At 36.1% G+C, this 21,661-nt stretch overlaps 1 protein-coding gene across 1 annotated transcript; it reads left to right on the top strand.

The window, feature by feature from the left end:
• The first annotated feature begins 913 nt into the window (after positions 1–913).
• LOC122148909 (desmoglein-2-like) lies at positions 914–14,008 on the top strand. Its single transcript, XM_042777235.1, is given in 18 exon segments — positions 914–941; positions 2,868–2,920; positions 4,297–4,412; positions 5,155–5,311; positions 5,897–6,049; positions 7,176–7,317; positions 7,444–7,613; positions 7,719–7,853; positions 9,407–9,557; positions 9,749–9,948; positions 9,951–10,192; positions 10,474–10,616; positions 10,840–11,061; positions 11,218–11,457; positions 11,570–11,691; positions 11,793–11,834; positions 11,938–12,102; positions 12,318–14,008. Coding segments are annotated over 18 exon segments (3,681 nt in total). The 3' UTR covers positions 13,518–14,008.
• The last annotated feature ends 7,653 nt before the right edge of the window (positions 14,009–21,661 follow it).

Raw genomic sequence — 21,661 nt, 5'->3', positions numbered from 1 at the left:
TTACTGGTTTTGAGAGATAAACTTTTTTTCAGGGGTTATATTGTAAAGCAGCATAAGGTTGTTTAGAACTTCTTTTTTTTAATGCTGATTTTATGTTGTGATGTTTATGTTGTGATATTGATGTTTCATATGTTTCACTATGGATCAGAATTCCAAAAGACAATAAAGTGATTTTAATGTTTGTTATGTTTTTTTTGTGATACAGTGGGCAAGTGTCAACAAAAACTGGAATCTGTAAAATAGTAAATCAAGAGAGCCAATTTCATTCTTTACTAGCAATATTTTGTAACTTGCACGGTTCATGTTTCAGACAAGAAATTGGCCAGAACAATCATGGCGCTCTGGAATACTTGATTCTGTAATGAATTGAACATAAAAGGCTGGTCATTAAAAATAATACAGACAAACTAAAATGTGGGACACTGCTTATGAATTGCAGGATGCTTAAACAAAGCTACCAGTTTGTGTGACTGATATTTTGGTCACCGTACCTGCCCCCCCAAAAAAAAGTTGAATATCCTGCTTTCCAAATAATTGTGTTTTAAAAATATGGGTACAACTCTGAAACAACTGATATCAGATCATAGGTTGCACTACAAATAATCCTTATTCATCAATTTTAAGGGAATGAGCTGTACATTTCCCATCATGCTCTTATTTTTTGTTGCAGGGAAAATAGTGTACTTGCTTGCTATATTTTAATGTGATGATATCCTGATTTGAAGTAGTTTCCGAATGGAATAAAAAATAAATAAAAAGGTCATTTAGATTTTTTTATTTCACAATTTATGAATCAGAAATTAATAAAAATAAATATAGCTTCAAATTAGCACTTTAACGGACTTTATGGCTTCTATGCTGTTAGGGTCTGGGCAATGTGAAATGTTTGGATGACACCAGAAACACATCCACGATGGAGGAACACACATCACACGCACAGAGTAAGTGAAAAAACGGGGGGTGATTAGTTAAACTATATTACTCAATACACACTGTATTACATAATACACACTAAGCATGCTCACACACAGAGAGACACATTATGTTGTAGATATAAATATTGGAAATAATTGAGCGGTAACAAAATGCTTACTGCAAGTGTCCTGTTTATCAGACAATTTTTCAGGTTTAAATTTAATCATAATGTGGCATAATTGTTAAAACTGATATGTCTGTATAAATGAAGTGGACAAAATGCTTACTGCAAGTGTCCTGTTTATCAGACAATAAAAAATATTACCTTTTAAAATTTTTATTTCATGATGGTAAATAATAATAAAATATTGTAAACGCTGTAAATTAATAATTTCTGAGAGAAAAAGTATCCAATTTAGACATTATATAGACTTTGCATACCTAAAATTACTGTAAAGTGAACAGCTGAGATGTTCATTACATTACATTACATTTATTAATTTAGCAGATGCTTTTATCCAAAGCGACTTATAAATGAGGACAAAGGAAGCAATCAAAATCAACAAGAGAGCAAAGATACGCAAGTGCAATAACAGGTCTTAATTAGCTTTACGCAGTAGACGTGGCAAGGTTTTGTTGTTGTTTAATTATGTGATAAATAAAAAGAAAACAGATAGAATAGAAAAAGAATAGAGCAAGCTTTTTAAGAAAACAAGCAGTTAGAAAATTAATAGAGTGCAATTCTAAAAGGGGAAAGTTTTTGTTTTAAGAATAGAATTAGAATAGAGAGTGCTAGAGTTAGATGTTGAAAGGTCACTTTAGGGATGGCCTTCATAATTTTTTCAACTTCAGGAAAAGTGGTTGAAAAACAAATGGCTTTGATGAGTAAATGACAAGCTGATTTGAAAATAAATGTTTAAATAAAAATCAAATGCATTTCCATTTATAAGGTAACTTTTTTGGGGGTTTGCTTTGTGTGTTTGTTATTATGTATGTTTATGTAAAGTTATTCATATAGAAAATGTGTCAATGTCTTATCTAAAAGACTTTTAACAGAAACGGTATGTAGGGTGTTCTTCTTCAGAAATCATTGACATATATGTTATGCATTCTGCACAATAGGTTAACAAAAAACTAGGGCTGTCAATGATTAATCACGATTAAATCACATCCAAATAAAAAGTGTTGTGTTACATAATATATGTATCTGTGTACAGGGTATAGTTTATTATGTAATATTAAATACACACACATAAATTATAGATTTAGAAACATATTTACATGTTATATAACCCCCAATTTATATATTTATATTCTTATATTCTTATATTATCTATAAATATATTTAATATATAAACATAAACTATTCTTCTTAAATATAGTAAAGGAATGTGTGTGTATTTATATATACATAATAAATATATACACACAGTATACACACCATTATATTATGTAAACAAAACTTTTATTTTGGATGTGATTAATCGTGATTAATCATTTGACAGCCCTACAAAAAACTAATTAAATTTAATCAGGTTTATCAAATGGTTTCTGTGCGAAGCTGCCCTGCAGCTGTTACCAGGAAATAATATGTGGTTGTATGTTAATGAGTAATTCCTTAGAACTGTACTGTTAATGTAAAATTATTATGAATAAAATATTTCCTTTTAAATATAATTAAATATATCATTAAAAATTATTTTGTGGTTGTGTGTTGTTTTTCAAGAACTTATTTCCTTTAAGCAGAAACCAGATCATCCAAGTAATTTGACATTCCTCAACTCACACACATAAATGCAGGGACCCCCGGAAAAGGCACATGATGACGTTTTATTTTTTGGGGCGGACCCCAAAAGATGCTTTAGTCTTTTATATTTTTGTGGTGTCAGGTTGATAAGCTCTGTCACTCTACAACAGACACTGACAGACTTTGTTTCATCTCTTCTAGACAGATGTTCCCTCACTCTTTGCTGGTTCCAGCTTGTTGCTGTTTCTCACTGTGCAGGTGAGTAGCAAGCGATGCGGATGTATCACATAAATGCTCTTTTGGAGAAGAAACTGGATCAACAGAGTGTGTGGATGGTTGTCAAAACGCAATGTGTGTAAACCACACCTTGACGAAAATCATTGTCGTGATCAGTATTTTGTACAACAACAAAAATTCTTAATATTATCAAAATGAGATTACCTTGAAAAGAAACAACAACCTATTTAACTGTGCACTGTAAAAATGTCAGTAATTAAGTAATGAGAAATGCTGCTCTGTGTGTGTGTGTTTGTCACATTATGGACTTATGTTTCTTTCATTTTTTTGTTCTCTTGATTAGTTTTGTTTCCATTGACCTAGTTTCTGTCTTTCCTTTGTGTTCTGTTAATCATCTTATTTGTTCCCTGGTTTGTTAGTATTAGTACTCTCCATTCTGTTCCTTATGTGGTCCAGTATTGTTTGATGTTCCCCTGTGTGTGAGAACCAATGTTAACAGATACAAATTTTGATCTTAAAAATGTATTAGTAAATGTAACCCTCATGTTGTGTTCTGAGCATTTTGACACGGAGAGGATTTTCTTTTTCCAGAAAATACGACATAATGTTATTACATTTGACTAAAACAAAATTACTTGTTATATTTTTTTTACCAAATATTGAATTCAGTCTTTTTATTCAGTTGTTTTCTTTCAGTTTATTTCTTTTTTTGTAAATGATCATTCATAGGCCTCACTAATAAAAGTTTATGCACCTCAGTTTTTGAATGAAGCATTTGTGGATAATTTTGGCAAAAAAAAAAAAAAAAAAACCTTAGATCATTGACGCCTGATTGATCGATTCCAAGAAAAAATAAAAAAAATAAATACAAAACATGTGCTAACTGAAAGAAAACAAGTTACTAATATTTTTACTGGAAAACAAGACAAAACTACTGATTAAGAAAATAATCTTGTACTCGAAATATCAATATAACAATGAATGGAGATTTGTTAACTGTGTTATTAGCATACAGTACTGTCTTTACATTTCAAGCAACTCATGCCTGAAAGTGAAGCTGAAGCGAACTGAGCAAACTAGGTTTGTAACAGAGCAGGCTAACATGAACAAATTCATACGATATCATACAGAGGATGATGTCTCAGGACCCCCTACAATAGCTGTCCTCAACTACAATTTGACAATAATGCTCCACAGTGAAATATTTACTAGCTTAGTAAACTAGAAAATGAATGCATCTGAACTACAAACAACAACATTCTAAACAAAAATATTGAGTAGCAAATAATAAAAAAAAGTGCAAGTTATTCAAATTGAGGATTTTTATCATGAAAATATAATTTTAAAATATAATAAAAACTTTTTTTTTTTTGGCAATTTTGCCTTTATTGCAATAGGACAGTATAGACAGACAGAAGCAAAGTGGTGGAGAGAGGAGGACGGGATCACGAAAAGTCCTTGAGTCGGGACTCAAACTCGGGTCACCCGAAGAGCTATTGCATTACGTGTCAGAGTAGGCTGTTTATTTTTATATTTAAAAAAAACATATAGATATTTTTACAAATATTCAAATATTTTCATATTGTAAATATATATATAAAATATACTCTGCATAGGGCACAACAATACATTTGATTGTCGTTAAGCTGAATACTCAATTACATTTTCAAGGCAAAAATCTTACTTTTTACAGTTTCATTTACAGTATTTTGAATGGAAAACTTATTTTACAAGATATCATGACTAAACGTTTTCCCCTCAAGCAAACAAAAAAAGGGCCTTTTTACTGGAGTTCGCTTTATTTTCTTTCTTTTTTTTTTGTGTTTGTCGGTTGATGAAAATTAAGATTTTTAATAAACTTGACTCAAATGTGAAAAATTTCAGACTGTTCAGGTTTCCAGTGAAACATCTTAATTTATGTGTCCTATAGAGTCACATAATCAAAAGAGTAATCAAGGGAAATGTAATTAAATGAGTTTCTAAAGCTAGTAAACAGTTGAGGTGGAGTCTTCCCTGAGGCGGAGTTCTTCAGTCTGAATTGTGGTGTTGTGGTGTGATGTTTTTCACAGTGTTCACAGTTTCACAGCTTTCTGGTCATTGGCATGTGACGTGATTCTCTCTACTAAATATGTGTCTTTTGTCTCACATTTGCATGCACAAAGTAACCAAAAATATGCACAACCACCTATTACTGTCAAAAACATAATTAAACCATCAGGTCATAAATAATAAAAAATGGCATGAAATGATATTTTATTTATTATTTTTTATTTTCTTTTTTTTAACCAGATCCTAAGCACTGGAGACTGCTGGACCGGTTCACAGAAGCAGCGTCATAAAAGGGAATGGGTCGTCCCTGCCAAACAGCTTACAGAAAATGTAGACTATAGTCATTCGCCCAAATTCACCAAGGTAGTAGACAAAACCATATCATAGATACAGCGATGTACAGCACATTACAATGCTGGCTTGCTTCAATAATAACAATTAAAAGTTATTCAGTATTCATGATTTATTCTCTCAATAAATCAGTTTCCCAGTTACACAGCCAGCTGTCAGAACTTTCCAGATACAGAGTACAAACTAAGGTTATCACTCATGAGGGATTGGGTTAAGGGTCAAATTTACTTTACTATCCATAAATTAAAGACAATATTAATATCCTTTTTCATATCGTAAGATGTGTTACAATTTTAAATAATTTTACATTTTTGTAATGGGTAAAAATCATATGGAAACAGGACTATACACAATTTGTAAGACAGAGATAAACATCATAATTTCGGTCTTTAAAATCAGTTGATTCTTAGTAATATGAACTGAATATCATTTCAACATGTCAGCCTATTGTATGATTTTCATTGTTATAATAATTGTGATTTTTAAACTTTAGCTTTTTTAATGAAAAATTAAAAAATGTTATAATAATTGTGATTTTTGTGCTTTGATTTTGTCTTTGATGGCAGCAGTCTAACCATGCAATGTTACATTTCTCAGATACGATCTGACATTGATGAGTTTGTGAAGCTGCGCTACACTATAAGAGGCCCAGGAGTCAACCAGCCACCTGTTGGTTACTTCATTTTAGACAACCAAGAGTGGGTTTGCATCACACGGCCTCTGGATCGTGAGGAGAGACAACACTACACCGTGAGGATAATAAACACAGATTTAAGATAAAGTATATTCAGTATAGGTCATGTGTTATAGACCTACTGGGACTAGTTGTCACAAGGGATATATCTCTGTAAATTGTAAGGTTCTGAGAAAAAAAAACTCAATTACACAAGTACAATAAATAAATAAATCAAATCTCTAGAGAGCACTGTAAAAAAAAATAATAGTTTCAACATAAAGTATAGGTTAACTTGAAATGTACTACGTGACTTAGATATTTGAGTTGATTAAAATAAAAATTTAAGGCAGCTGTAACGGGGTGAAGAATCACACAACAGCGAGGAGTGCAAAGAAAAGGCCCCAGAGGGTGGTTTTATTCATAAACCGGTGATAGGAAGGAGGAAGTGCGGGAGTGCTCGCTGGCTGGTGCGCTGGCAGTGTTCCAAGTGCGGCGTGTCCGTGCGTGGGGTGCTGATCGGTCACAGGCTCTCTGTGGAGGAACAATGAAGAACAGCATTAGCATCCAGTCTTCTAGAGTGATCACTCACTTGTGTGTCGGTGGCCGATCAGCCTGTGACAAGGTTCCCAGGTGTTCCTTGTGTGTTTCCAGGGCGACACTGATGAGGCTTCGGGACACGCATCACACAGCAAAAACACTTTTTTAAGTTGTACATACTGCTGTAGCGATTCAGAAAAAAAAAAATAGACTGAAAAGTTTAACTTTATTTAGCAAAAGCATTTTCTTAAATGCCATGTTAGTTTAAAAGGGGCAACTGCCATGTGTGTCTCAAATGGAATGTAATCAATCTATCAATCAATCAATTAATCAATCGATCAATCGATCAATCAACCAATCAACCAACCAATCAATTAATCAATCAATGAATCAATCAATTCAATTGATCAATCAATCAATCAATCACAGTATTGGTTGGCCAAAACAATTATTTAAACTTTGTATGGTATTTTATTTTAATTGTATATACTGTTTAAACTAAAAACCTTATACTAGACTGTTTAATGGCATACAATTGCGACTACTGCTCTCCCATATCAATACATTGCTGATAAACTGTTTACTGTCCAAAAACAGATTTTTCAAGGTTTTCTCCTCTAGTATTTGTTTTATTTTATTATTTATTTATTTATTGTCTTGTAGCTTATTGCCACTGCATGGTATCCTAACAACAGCATAGCTGAAGATAATATTAAAATAAACATTGTTGTGGTGGACCAGAATGATAACCCACCAGTTTTCACCAAGCCAGAACGAATCGGCATATATGAGGGGAGCCCAGTTGGTGAGCCTGCCACTTTTTTGCTGTTGTCAAAAATTGCTTGATTTTCTGAAATTAGAGATGACCAATCATTCATCTTAAAGATCTAGTGTTATAGATTTGTTTTTGTAATAGATGTGTCCTTTCTAGGTACCTTTGTAACACAAGTTGTGGCCACTGATGCAGATGAGCCAAACACTGATCACACTAAGATAGCGTACAGCTTGATCAAGCAAGAGCCAAACAATGACAAGCTTTTCTTTGATATTCATAAAGACAATGGAACAATCTCTGTAAACAACCCATCACTTGATAGAGAGGTATTTGTTACCAGTTTTACTGATATTTGTATATGTGTTTGAATGTCGGTAGCTTCAAAAATTACCACCAAACAGTCTGGTTCAAGTTCCCATTCTCATCAACAGGAGCATAAATCTTTTGTTCTCACGGTGCAAGCTGCTGACATGTATGGAAGTCCTAAAGGAAATTCTGCTACAGCTACTGTATTTATAGACATCCTGGATGTCAATGACAATATTCCCACTTTGGAGAAGGATGAGGTGACTATGTGCATTGGCTAATGTAATTGAATAGTCAGGAGGTAATAATTATGATTCTGATACTGTATATATATATATATATATATATATATATTAAACTGCATGTAACATAATATTAATATAATATTAATGAAAAGTGTATTTAAAGAAAGCAGACTTTCACACAATACATAAAAATGTGAATGTGCTTATTTCAAATGAAAAGTTTTACTTTAAAGTACTTTTTTAATTAAAGGGGTCATATGACATTGCTAAAAAGAACATTATTTGGTGTATTTGGTGTAATGCAATGTGTTTATGTTGTTTTAAGGTTCAAAAAACACATTGTTTTACACACAATGTACATTGTTGTTTCTCCTCTATGCCCCGCCTTCTAAAATGCGTCGATTTTTGCAAAGCTCATCATTCTGAGAAGCGAGGTGTGCTCTGATTGGCCATTTATCCAGTGCTTTGTGATTGGCCGAATACCTCAAGTGTGTGACAGAAATGTTACGCCCCTTACCATACTGTGATGTCATTTCCCTGTGCAACGAGACAAAACCAATAAAACCCATTATAAACGAGGCATTTGTAGCATTCAGTGGGGACATAATTACTGATTATAATGACTTATACTGTCTTTTTACGCGTTGGGTTGCCTATCACGCCGCGTAAACATAAAACCATGTCTGCATTTGTGATCGGAGAAATGACAAACAACAAGCGCTACTCTACACTGCTTAAAACTCATGTTTGAATCATCAGTGGCAAATTCTATAAATATGAAAACATACTTACAGGCTGTGAGTCAGAAGCGCCAGACTGTCCTTGCAAATTTGTTATTGCCCCAATTTATAGAAACAGACACCGGCATTGTAGGCTACTCTCCCAGGAAACAGTCCTTGTTCTCTGTAAAATGCGCTGCAATATCTGAATCTTTGGGTTGAACTGTTCTGGAACAGTGTTGTAAATACAACTTAAAGACTGATTTCTAGTTGTGTCTTCTTTTGGAAGGCCAAACAAAGTAGTTTTGCTTTCACAACAAAACACACAGCATCCCCATGACATGGCGGCAGCAACAATACTACAGTGAGAATCAACGTTTTGGCTGGTGTTATGTACATTTTCCCACATCGTGATGTAGACATGTGGGGGCGTGTTTAAACGAGGCGTTTTAGGAGGACGTGGTTGACTCTTAACTTTTATAAAGAATATCTCTTTGGATTTGAGACTTTAGTCTTTGCAAATTTACAGATCTTCTTTATGCACCAAGAGCTTGTAACACTACAAAGAGAAAGGAAAAATTTAAATCGCAACATATGACCCCTTTAACTACCAAATGCTTAAGAACATGTAAAGTACTTAATTATAATAACATGCAGTAACAGTACCTGCAAGTTCACACTTAAGTATACTCTTTTAAAGTATATTTAAGTAGTTTTTTTTTTTTTAAGTATGCTTAAAAATATGTGTACTTCTTTTTCTCAAGGATATTCCTCTCAATTAGCTACTGTAGTATGAGAAAAACTTAGTGGTCAAGAAAACAAAGTATGGACATTGTTTTGGTTTCATAGTTTTCAGCAAGTATTGATGAGAATGAGGCACCTGTTGAGGTTATGAGGATCCAGGCGCTGGATAACGATGAAGAAAGGACAGACAATTGGTTGGCTGAGTTTAAAATAGTCTCGGGGAACGAGGATGGACGTTTCTCTATTCAAACTGATCCGAAGAAGAAATATTGTTGTTTTTTTGTTGATGAAGGTGGTTGGTTATTATTTTGTAAACAGTTCTAAGAAGTTTGTGTGATGGAAGCAAGGATATCAGGGCTGAAATGTAATATGGCTGTGCTGTATTGGTGTGATATACACATTTGTTTACATAATTGTTATGAGGTTTGTTTTTTGAGCAACCAATAGCACCTTCCTCTCTCCTCTAGCCTGTTGACTTTGAGTCAGGATCTGATATGAACCTGAACCTAGTTGTTGCAAACAAAGCTCATCCAGGAGCACCTCTAGAGAGTGGAGCAGGAGCTTCTGGAGCAGGTGGTGGAGCTGGAGCTTCTGGAGCAGGTGGTGGAGCTGGAGCTTCTGGAACAGGTGGTGGAGATGGAGCTTCTGGGCAGGTGGTGGGTGCTCAAAACAAAAGACTGGAGCTTCTGGAGCAGCTGGTGGAGGAAGTGTGCTCAAACAAAAGACATACCCAGTGAGGATCAGTGTCAAAAACAAACCAGAAGGCCCAAAGTTCAAGCCAAAGATCAAGCCTATATCTGTATCTGAAAACACCAAAAATTCTGTTCCAAGAGTAATTGACACCTACACTGCTATAGAAGAAGACACAGGCAAAACAGCGGAAAAAGTCAAGTAAGTGTTCTCCAAGCATTTCCTGAGAATAAAAAACACAAAAAAAATATGATTTAGTCGAATATGCAGTACATAACAACTCAAGTCATGCATATTAAACATGTTTAGAAGCATTAATATACATTAGCTTTATTCAGTTTTTCAATATTTGATTGAATACTGTAGGCCTATTTGAGGTTTATAACCATTCAGAAACTTCGTTATAAACCTCAAACCTTCAAATTGCTAAACCAAATGTAGATTTTAAAGTTGCAATAACATAATGGTCCATGTTTGTTTAGATATGCAAAGGCATATGACCCTGACAACTGGATTTCTATTGATACGGACACGGCTGAGATAAAACTGAACAAGGTACCAGATCGTGAGTCTCCATTTGTGGTAAATGGGACCTACTATGCCAAGATCCTCTGCATTACAGATGGTTAGTATGAACAGTTAGAACATTACATTGGGATGTTTGGACATACTCTTTTTTTTATAACTATTACTAATATTAGCATATATAATTTAGACAAATAGTCTAAATAAACATGTGCATCCTGGGATGCTTTTTAAACAGTAGCGAAGGAGTCAAGCATGTCAAACAGTAGAACATGATTTAAGAAGGTTAATTGGAACATGTTTTGTATTTGTTACAATTTTAGAACTGCACTCTCAGACATCTACAGGGACTATAGCTTTGCAGGTGGAAGACCTGAATGATAACTGCCCTAAACTCCTTAATAATGTGCAGACTGTCTGCCATGATACCAGAGTAGTCAATGTCACAGCAGAAGATGAAGATTCAGATCCCAACGGAGCTCCACTAGAGTTCAGTTTGATACAAGAGAAGACAAGGGGCAGATGGAACCTGCAGAGAATAAATGGTAATACCAAACAGATAATAATATGATTTATTTGCAAGGATCTGAATGATAAAAAAATTCTCAATCACGCCACATATAAAGTAGATAATCATCATTCTTGTTCACTTTTGAGTAGAAAGTGACATAATAATCTCTCACTGTTTCTCACCTTTTCAGATGTAAGTGTTTCGATGCTCGCTGAAGATGACTTATGGCCTGGTTTTTATGAAGTCACCATGGAAATCAGAGACAAGCAAGGACTGGCATGTCCTGATGAGCAAGTCCTCCGTTTAGAGGTTTGCACTTGCTCCGAAGGAACGTTTTGTGCTTCTAAACTGGCTGCAGTACGCACTACATCAGCCAGTCTTGGAGCAGCAGGAATTGGTCTCCTGCTTCTAGGATTCCTCTGCATAATCTGTGAGCATGAGTTTACTTGCTGTGATCTACCACTGTAAATTTATTATTGGTGGTAACATTGTAAAACAGACATATTTTTTAAGTGTGTTTGTTTGTCTGTCTCTGTTTTTAGTGGCGCTTGCAGCCATAATAAAATGTGAATGTGGGAATGCTGGAAAACATTTTACTGATATGCCATTTGAAACCAAGCATAATCTTATGCCCTGTAGCGCAGAAGGGAAAGGAATAGCTGGGGTAAAAAAAAAAATCTATTTGTGATCTTGCACAGCTCATATTTATAAGTGAATGTGTAAAACACTTCTGTCATGCGATAACTAATTCTGTTTCTCTTGCAGGATGTACTTCGGATGAGCATCCCAGCAAAACTCTACAATAAGGTTTGAAATAAAACTAATAAAACTCTACGATGAAATAAAATTACCCAAAGAATCTTTAAGAATGGTGGGAGCTAACTCTAATTTCCCATTGGATGTAATTCAGGTAACCAATTCAAACCAGGCTGTATGTAACAGTTCTAAAATGGTAGGAATGATGCAGGAGAGTGCATTTGGAGGTTTTTACAGTGACATTGATGGGGAAAACTCTGTCAGGTGGCAAGAAGGACAAGTCTCACTTGATGCATTTCTAAAAGAATACTATACACAAGTATGTGATTTTTTTTTTTTTAATTGTATTGATTTGTTTTTAAAGGAATAGTTCACTCAAAAATTAAAAATGTGCAGAAAATTTTGTAATACATTATTTGCTCACCAATGGATCCTCTGCAGTGAATGGGTGCCATCAGAATTTTTGGATGGACTATCCCTTCAACACTGAATAAAATTATATGTAGAATGATATTTCTCCGCATTCTTTTGCAGAAATCCAGCTATATATTGGATAATGATTCTCCAATAAAAGGACTGCAGCACTATGGTTATGAGGGTGAAGGATCTGTTACCGGTTCCATTGAGAGCTGCAGCTTCATCGAGTCTAATGATGATCTGGAGTTCTTGAACAACCTGGGTCCAAAGTTCAACACCTTGGCTAAGGTGTGTGGATTCAGACAGACCGACCCAAATGTTGTTGTTAATACTGTCGAGACAACACCAAACGCAGATGCATCTTCCAGTCACATGACCAACATCATCCAACCCAGTCCTGAGGAGATACCTGTTAAATCACCACTTGTCCAACCTGCACCTAGTAAGGAAGTTGTCATACAGGAGCCTATGTACTATGGGTTCAACCAACCAATGGCAAGAAATGTTGTGCTGTCAGAGGATGGGCTTGGGCAAGGTGTGTACATAATTAATGGAGCTCCAGAAGCTGAGAGAATTCTGACTCAAGGTAACGGCCATACACTTGCACATTTAGGTAGTGGACAACAGGCTGTTCTAGCAAACAACATCATTGGTGATTCCGTCTTGTACTCACAAATTGGACCTCAAAGTCCAGTCATGATTACTGAAGGTTTAGGTACATTTAATCCTGCTGTAGTCCAAACCCTTTCACCAACTCAAAACCTTGTAATGATGCCACAGCAACAACTAGATGGAATTGGTTCACTGCAGATGGTAAGAGTACCCGTGGAATCGGTTGTATCAGGAGAGAATGGGCAGGGTAGAGTAACTCTTATGGATGGCTCAGTCAATGGAGGTAAAGTGTTCGTTGGAGGTCTAGGTCCAAGTCATCGTCCCATGAGCCCTCAACTATTGTACCAAGTAGGTTCTCAAGAGTTGGTTGCAGGCCCAGGTCAGTTTCCTGTGTCTATGAGCACAGGAGCTCCAAATTTAGTGAGACTGACTCAAGTTGCAAATGGTCACTTGCCGAGTGTTCAGAACATTGTATCAGGGGAAGGTGGACAGAGTAGACCATTGGTTAGTGGTCCCACTATTCTAGAGGGTCCAAGTCAGCTTCCACTTGCCATGAGTCCAGGAGTACTTAGTCCTTTCGAACTGCCTCAGGTAGCAAACAGACAATTATTCCGTTCTACAGTGTCCAGAGTTCTGACGTCAATGGCTATGATGCCAAAATCCAAAGGACTTGCAACAAATGGGCAGTTGGATGTTGAGCAGTGATCTTGTTTTTGGTCTAGTGGCATTCATTCTGCATTAATTTGCAGGATGGGATTGCTCACAGAGAAGCACAGAAACTATTTTAAGCATCAGATGAATTAGAAGTTCTCAATATTAAAATGACAGCAATAAGTGAGTATGAGCATTTTTGAGAATTTAAGCTTTTTTTTTTTCAATATTTACTTGGCCTGGGTGACCTATTCAAAGGCCAATAATGTTAACATGTTGCCTTTTGTTTTACATTTTAAAGCTACAGATTAGATTTCAACGAAACAGTTTACAAATTAGACATACATTTTATAGGGCAATAAATAACTTGATTAACAATACATAATTTAACAATTTAAAATCATATCTTTAACTAAAATGTATATGGTATACGGGTATAAATAGTAGGGAGGAGTCAGTGTTATGTCCTGTGGAAAATTATACCACAGATACTGCTATATTTAATATTTCTTTCAGTATTTTAAAATGTGATTTCTCTTGGGATTTTTGTCATGGAATGTATTTTTGTGAAGCTATGACTTCTGTGATAAAAACTGTTAATGTTAAGGTGTTTGTAAGATTTTGTATTTTTAAACTATGTTGTCTTGTGTATGGTTATAACATTTTTCTTTTTTTTTTTTTGTATTTCCCAGTAGTTTAAAAAAAATACATGTGGTGTTTTACTCTTTAAGCTATTTCATGAACAGAATTTTGGGGTGAGCAAGAATAAAGTCGTAACGACTAAAGAGCAGTCCATGAAATTTTATGTAACCCAGGTAATTTAAAGATAAATAATTGGATTTCTTTCTTCTTCATGTATGCTTAATAAAGCAAACATTTTTTTTTTTTTTTTTTTTTGTGATTCACACTATCTAGTGGTATGAAACTGTATTGATGTTTTTACCACACTGGTCAGATTTTTCCATTTAGATTGTTTTGTTTGAGGCAGACTGCATTTCAGTGAGAGCTGCAGCACATGAACCTGTAGCAAAAGTGAATTCTCAAAGTGTTGCCAGTCTGTTTAGAGGAACCGAAAAATATTTGGACACGTAAGATACTCAAAAAAGTGTATAATTTTTTTTTTTTTTTTTTTTTTTTTTTGCATAATGTAACAACATATCAAACCAAGTGCCATTTGTTTGAATGAAATATAACTTTTAAAGCAAAACATTTCACAAAAAGAGAATTGTTCGGTTTCACGTGATAAAACAATTCTCTATAATAAATTATTGTGACACTTAGTGATTTTCAAACCTTTTTGAATATGTTCATTGTTAATGTGATTCTCTACACCTATGGTTATTCTAATTGGACACTTGTGTGAATTTAAGGAGAACTGACTTCATGCAGCCCCTAAATATCACCTTGCTTAAAAGCAATAGCAAAAATGAGTCCGGAAATATACATGTGATTGATATTTTGGTATCTATGCAATGAAATTCCTACATTGTAAATTTAAGTGTCTAAATATTTATTGGGCACACTATATAGATTTTATGTTCATGCACACTTACACAACCTCACATACAGCTGCCACAGTCACTATATCTTGAATTTTACAGTTTAAATGTGTTTCATTAGCTTCCGTTATATCAAATTAAATTGGAAAATGTGAATTTAGAGCTTATTTCATACAAAGTGTGACTAAAAGTGGAGGGTGGAGAGAAAGGTGGTAGGGGGCTCTTCCACAGCAGATAACTCTCAAGCCTGGGTGTGCACAAGAGAAAGTGCTCTTTCTGATGCCCCACCCATTTCCAACCCTCTACACAAGAACGGCTCTGACCAACGTCACGTCACGTTTGAGAGAGACAGTGGACGGGAGAAGATACGAAAAAACAAGGACTGACCGCTTGCATCTGACCTACAGCTCTCATGCCTCCCATTTGGCTTGGACAAATATGTTTGGTCCTGCTGCTGTGCATGATCATGCTAAGTCACACCAAACCAACAGGTGTTTTGTGTTTCTTTCACACATATTTAAACAAATGAAGTGATTACAGGTAATAATAAAGCAGTTTTATTATTAACATACTATGCATACTTTGCACACTTGAAGTTTCTGATTATATTAACTCCTAAAACTTTTTTAAAAATTGTTTTCTTCACCAGAAACATAAAAAAATTTACAGTATTACACTATTACAGTAAAGAAGAAAGGTTTCCAGTATAAATATATAAAATATTTTCAAAAATGCACAAGTTTAATTAGTAATAAGGAAAATTTGGATTTAAATGCATAGCGTAAATAGTCTGCATTACCTGTTGTTTTCAGGCTAGAAGACCTATTTCACTTTTTAAATTCTGTTCATTCCTATGTACGTGTCTGGAGTGATTTGGCAGGTCATAAATAATTCCCAAAAGCATTTACAAGCATTGAGAGAAAGTATGTTAAATGATTAATAAAAACCTGCTATCTCAGGGTGAACATCAGTGCTACAGTAATTCATTGTTAGCATTTACACATTTGAAAAATAGCATTTGAATCTATTTTCATCAGCCATCAACAGTTGTCAACTATAAACAGCTGACACTGAAAATGGCGTGACTAGGGATGAAAAGGCCATTAAAATATATAAACAACAAATCTCAAAGATCTTCACAGGAATAAGATTTAATATGTATTACAGAAGTTATTCTTTACTTAATAAGTTAGCCTAAAATAGCATACTTCTTGTTACTGCAAAACAGGTTACTGCTCCAATAAGACTTTACAATTTTAACCATTATCGTACAGCCACCTATTCTACAGTATATGATTGATAAAAATGTCATATCTTTCTGTCAACATGCTTGTGAAACTACAGGGACCCCTGTCATGTGGATAATAGCTACTGACGCGGATGAGCCCGACACTATCAATTCCAAAATAGCATATAGTTTAAGACAAACCCCAGCAGAATCTGATGTTGATAATGGCTATTTCAATTCCAAAATAGCATATAGTTTAAGACAAACCCCAGCAGAATCCAGACATATGTGTTCATAACAACAAACCCCAGCAGAATCCAGACATATGTGTTCCATTGATAAAACAACTGGGCATCACAGGAACAGGCATAATGCAAATTCATATTTTGGATATATTTTTGAATGTTGGCTGTGTTGGGTAGGGTTATTTAATGACATAAATGTTTCACTGCAATAGTAGGGATTGTATTTATCAGTTGATGTCTTTTTCTATGTTAGTATTCAGGCAGTGTTGATGAAGGTGTGATTGATGTGGCTGTCATGAGAATTAAAGCCCTGGATAAGGATCTGGAATTCACTGATAACTGGCTAGCAGTGTTTGATATTCATGAAGGGAATAAAGACAATCTCTTCACTGTTGGAACGGACCCTAAAACGAATGAGGGAATTCAAAAACTTGTCAAGGTAAATGCTGTTTCTTTACTTTGGAAATGACAACCCGTTTACATTTTACTATTTGTTGAAAGGTTAGTTACTTGACTCTCATTATTTTGTCCTATCTATTCATTTATTTTAAAAAATGCAATTCAAACATGACTATAATATACCTCTTCTATGATATTTTGTATTTCTAAATTAAAAAAATTATGTATTTTTTATCTCTTTTTTATTTTCCATGTCTGTCTGCTTTTATATCAATTATAGCTCCTTTTATAAACGAAAGTGTTTTAGAGCTGGACGTTAATCTGGACAAGGATTTAGAAGGGGCTGGAGCAGGGTGGGAGCAGGTTTGGGAGCGGGATTAGTAGGTGGCTTAGGTGTGGGAGTAGGACTAGATGTTGGACTGGATGCTGGACTGGATGTGGGACTAGATGCAGGACTGGATGCAAGAGTGGATTTGGATGCTGGACTGGATCTGAATGACGTGACATACAGCCGAGTATGGTGACCCATACTCAGAATTTGTGCTCTGCATTTAACCCATCCAAAGTGCATACAGACAATGGTGAACACACACACACACACACACCGTGAACACACATCCGGAGCAGTGGGCAGCCATTTATGCTGCGGCGCCTGGGGAGAAGTTGGGGGTTCGGTGCCTTGCTCAAGGGCACCTCAGTCATGGTATTGCCTGCCCGAGACTCAAAACCACAACCATAGGGTTAGGAGTCAATCTCTCTAACCATTAGGCCATGACTTCCCCACTACTCTGGGTGCTGGAATGGATGTCGGAGTGGATGCAGGTGGTTTAAAAACTGATGGAAAGCCTGGAGTTAAGCCGGAACCAAGCCTGGACCTTCTGGCAAATCCGGATCTGAGCCTGATAAAAAACAACTGGGAAAGGTTATCCAGTTAAGATCAGTGTAAATAACCAACCCAATGGTCCTAGCTTCTCACCTTCTCTGAAAGACTTCCCAGTGTCAGAAGATTCAGATAATGAAGATTTCCCAATAGTTCTGGGAACGTTTGCTGCTTTGGATGATGACAATGGAAAACAAGCTAAAAATGTGATGTGAGCTTTGATCAGTTTTTGAAGGTAATGGATTCCATCCATGGAACTCCAAGGTAATGGATAATACATCCATTAATGGATGTATTATCCATTATCCATCAACTAGATGATCCAACAGTAGCTGCACGGATCTCAGGCTGCCTGACGGACATCTCGGCATGGATGAAAGAATATCACCTACAGCTCAACCTAGCAAAGACTGAGCTTCTTGTCTTCCCTGCCACTCCAACTCTACAGTATGATTTCTCCATCCAGCTAGGCACTTCTACAATCACCCCATTAACTTCGGTCAGAAATCTTGGTGTAACCTGTGATGACCAGCTGACCTTCAAAGACCACATTGCAAACCCTGCTCAATCTTGCAGGTTTGCATTGCACAACATCAGAAAGATCAGGCCCTTTCTAACGGAGCATGCTGCACAACTTCTTGTCCTGGCCCTTGTAATTTCTAAGCTGGACTACTGCAATGCTCTTCTGGCTGGACTTCCATCAAGCACAATCAAACCTCTACAAATGATTCAGAATGCAGTGGCACGACTGGTCTTCAACAAGCCCAAAAGAGCCCATGTTACACCTCTCTTTATTTCCTTGCACTAGCTACTGATTGCGGCTTGCATCAAGTTCAAGACATTGATGCTTGCATATAGAACAGCCATAACCTCAGCACCCGCCTACTTCCACACACTACTATGAATCTACATCCCCTCCAGAAGTTTGAGATCCACAAGTGAGCGACGCTTCGTGATACCATTACAGTGAGGCTCAAAATCACTTTCCAGAACATTCTCGTTAACCATTCCTGGCTGGTGGAATGATCTTCCCACTCCTATCCAGAATGCGGAATCCCTGACAATTTTCAAGTGACAGCTGAAAACTCATCTATTTTGAAAAAAAAAAATCTTTCTCTTTATTTTTTCCTTCTCTTTCTAGCTTGTACTTATTTGAGCAATGTCTAAAACTTGGTATTACAAGCACTTCCTGTGTTTGTTTGCCTCTTTAAGAAGAATCGCTTTATATATCCCCCAATTGTAAGTCGCTTTGGATAAAAACGTCTGCAAAATGACTAAATGTAAATCATAAAGTGTGCCAAAATATTAATAATATTAAAGTGCCCCTATCATGCAATTTTCAAGGTTTCTAATATTGTTTTATGAGTCTCCTAAAACAGGTTTACATGCATGCAAGGTCAAAAAACATGTTAGTTTTCTCTCTACGGCTCTGGATTGGTTTACTGTGTACAGCGCGTGTTGGAAACAAAACGCCAATTGCCTTGACAGAATGACAGCCTTGGAGACTTGTCAATACATAGAAAAGATTGTATGGATTGTAGCTTACCAACTCGAGCCGGATTCTGATGATGAAATGGTTGAAGTGGTTGATTGACAAGAGACTGATTCACAAGCCCGACTGGAGCAGGAGATTTCTCAGTGGTGCTGTAAGTGTCAAGTGTTGACAAGTTTGTGGTAATTATGAGATGTGATCAAACAAATTTTCTCTCACAGCGTAGTCTTCTTGAATTGATGTTAACCACATAGAAACTTTACTGTGTTTGTGGGCAGGCAAGTTGGCGACCTAAAACGTGGGCGGATATTATGCAAATGTGTTACTTCGTGACTAAGAGCCGTAACAGAATAAGATTCAAATTCCTGACGACTCGTTTCGGCAATTGTGAGTCGAGTCTTTTTTTTGACAGATAATAACTTTATCTAACCTGCATTGTCAGCGTCACAACTTTGCAGATAGTTTATGTTCACATACAGCTACATGACACACTGCATGAAAGGTAATAGTCGAAAAGGCATAATAGAGGCACTTTAATGATTTTACATTACTTTTTATATATAGAATTATATTCATTGATTGTATTTGTAAATAATGATAGATATTATTGATTTCTGTCATTGCTATTATTGATCCATATTATTGACTTTACTCTCATTGTGGCCGCATTGAGGCGGTACCCTTTTAAAAGGTACTATTTAAAGGACTGATATGTACACTTTAGGTACTAATGTGTACTTTCAAAGTACTAATATGTATACTTTAGGGGTAAAAAGTGTACAAAGATACACCTTTAGAAAGGATACTGTCCTTTTGTACCTTTTTTTCTGAGAGTGCAGGATTTTCATAAAAAAAAAAAAAAATAGTGTTCAACAAAAAGGGTTATATAGGGTTTGGAATGACATAAGGCTGAATAAATGATGACAGAATTTTCATTTGATTCTTTATTGCAGAAAGTAAGCTGTCTTGCAGCGAACCCTCCTCTGACAGACGTTGTTTTATGAGTACGAGGGTCAAGGCACCCCTGCTGGATCTGTTGGCCATTGCAGCCTCCTTGAGTCTGACAATGACCTGGAGTTCCTTAACAACCTCGGGTCAAAAGTTCCTTACATTAGCGGAACTATGCCATCCTCCAAAGCCTTCTTTACCACCTCCCAAAACTGAGCAATTAGTCAAATCGGTTGAAACTTCAAAACTGAGAGATCCATCAGCACTAACACTATCCAGATAACTAAAACCATCTCACCTCCACAGGAAGTACAGCAAAGCTCTGTTACCAAAGTTGAGACTGTTAATAAATCAGCCACGCTTCCAAGTGCCAAAGCAAGCCAGATGCTTTTTGTGCAACAGCAGCCTCTACTCTACCTGTTGGAGCAGCAAATTCCAAACACGGTTTTTGTTGAAAGTCCCACTCAGGGTTTGTATGTAATAAATGGGAACCCTGGGACTGAAGGTTTGATATTTCAAGGTGGAAACATTTCACAGGTGTCTCTGAGCCGAGGACAACAAACAATGTACGTGATTAATGGAGCCCCTGAAGCTGATATTCAGCCAATACAGCTGCAAACGGCAGGTCTGTGAGATGAGGATGTGATGGAATGTACGTGATTAATGGAGCCCCTGAGATTTAGAGGTGTATGATGTTGTATCAGATCTCCTGGTGGTGTACAGCTAATGCCAATGCAATTTCATGGTGGTGTAACGAGTTTATAGCGGGTTGAATTTAATGAGAGGAAATGTTGTCAGATCTCCTGGTGGTGTACAGCTAATGCCAATGCAATTTAATGATGAGTAAATTTAAGGGGAAGAAGACACCATCTGAAATGCTGATTACTAAAGGAGTGGACCCTAAAGTTAAATATACCGCGGCATCTAAATAGATATGAAAAGATCCAAGAAGAGAAGCCCCAAAGACAGGGGACAAAATTAACCCTCTTTTAAGAGAGAGAAAAAAAGATGGATGGATGGTTGATTAAGATGGATTGATGGATTTTTTGAAAAAGACAGGGGACAAAATTAACCCTCTTTTAAGAGAGAGAAAAAAAGATGGATGGATGTCAAAAATTGACAAATTTATTTTTTAATTTTCAAAAAGTATTTTTGTACACACTAATCTATTTTCTTGTTTAATTACATACTGATCATTTTGGTGATTATCGTGGCATGACGTGACATACAGCAAAGTATGGGGACCCATACTCAGAATTCGTGCTCTGCTTTTAACCCATCCAAAGTGCACACACACAGCAGTGAACACACACCATGAACACACACCTGGAGCAGTGGGCAGCCATTTATGCTGCGGGGCCCGGGGAGTTGGGGGTTGCTCAAGGGCACCTCAGTCGTGGTATTGAGGGTGGAGAGATCACTGTACATGCACTTGATTTTTCATTTGTGGGCAAAGCGTGGGAATTGGACTTCTTAGTAATAGTTTTAAATTACATAAGTGACAAAG

The sequence above is a fragment of the Cyprinus carpio genome, chromosome A20 (assembly GCF_018340385.1).
Source record: "Cyprinus carpio isolate SPL01 chromosome A20, ASM1834038v1, whole genome shotgun sequence".
In the NCBI taxonomy this organism is placed as follows: Eukaryota; Metazoa; Chordata; class Actinopteri; order Cypriniformes; family Cyprinidae; genus Cyprinus; species Cyprinus carpio.
The sequence above is the reverse complement of the archived record's forward strand: the minus strand, read 5'-3'. Positions and strand labels throughout refer to the sequence as shown.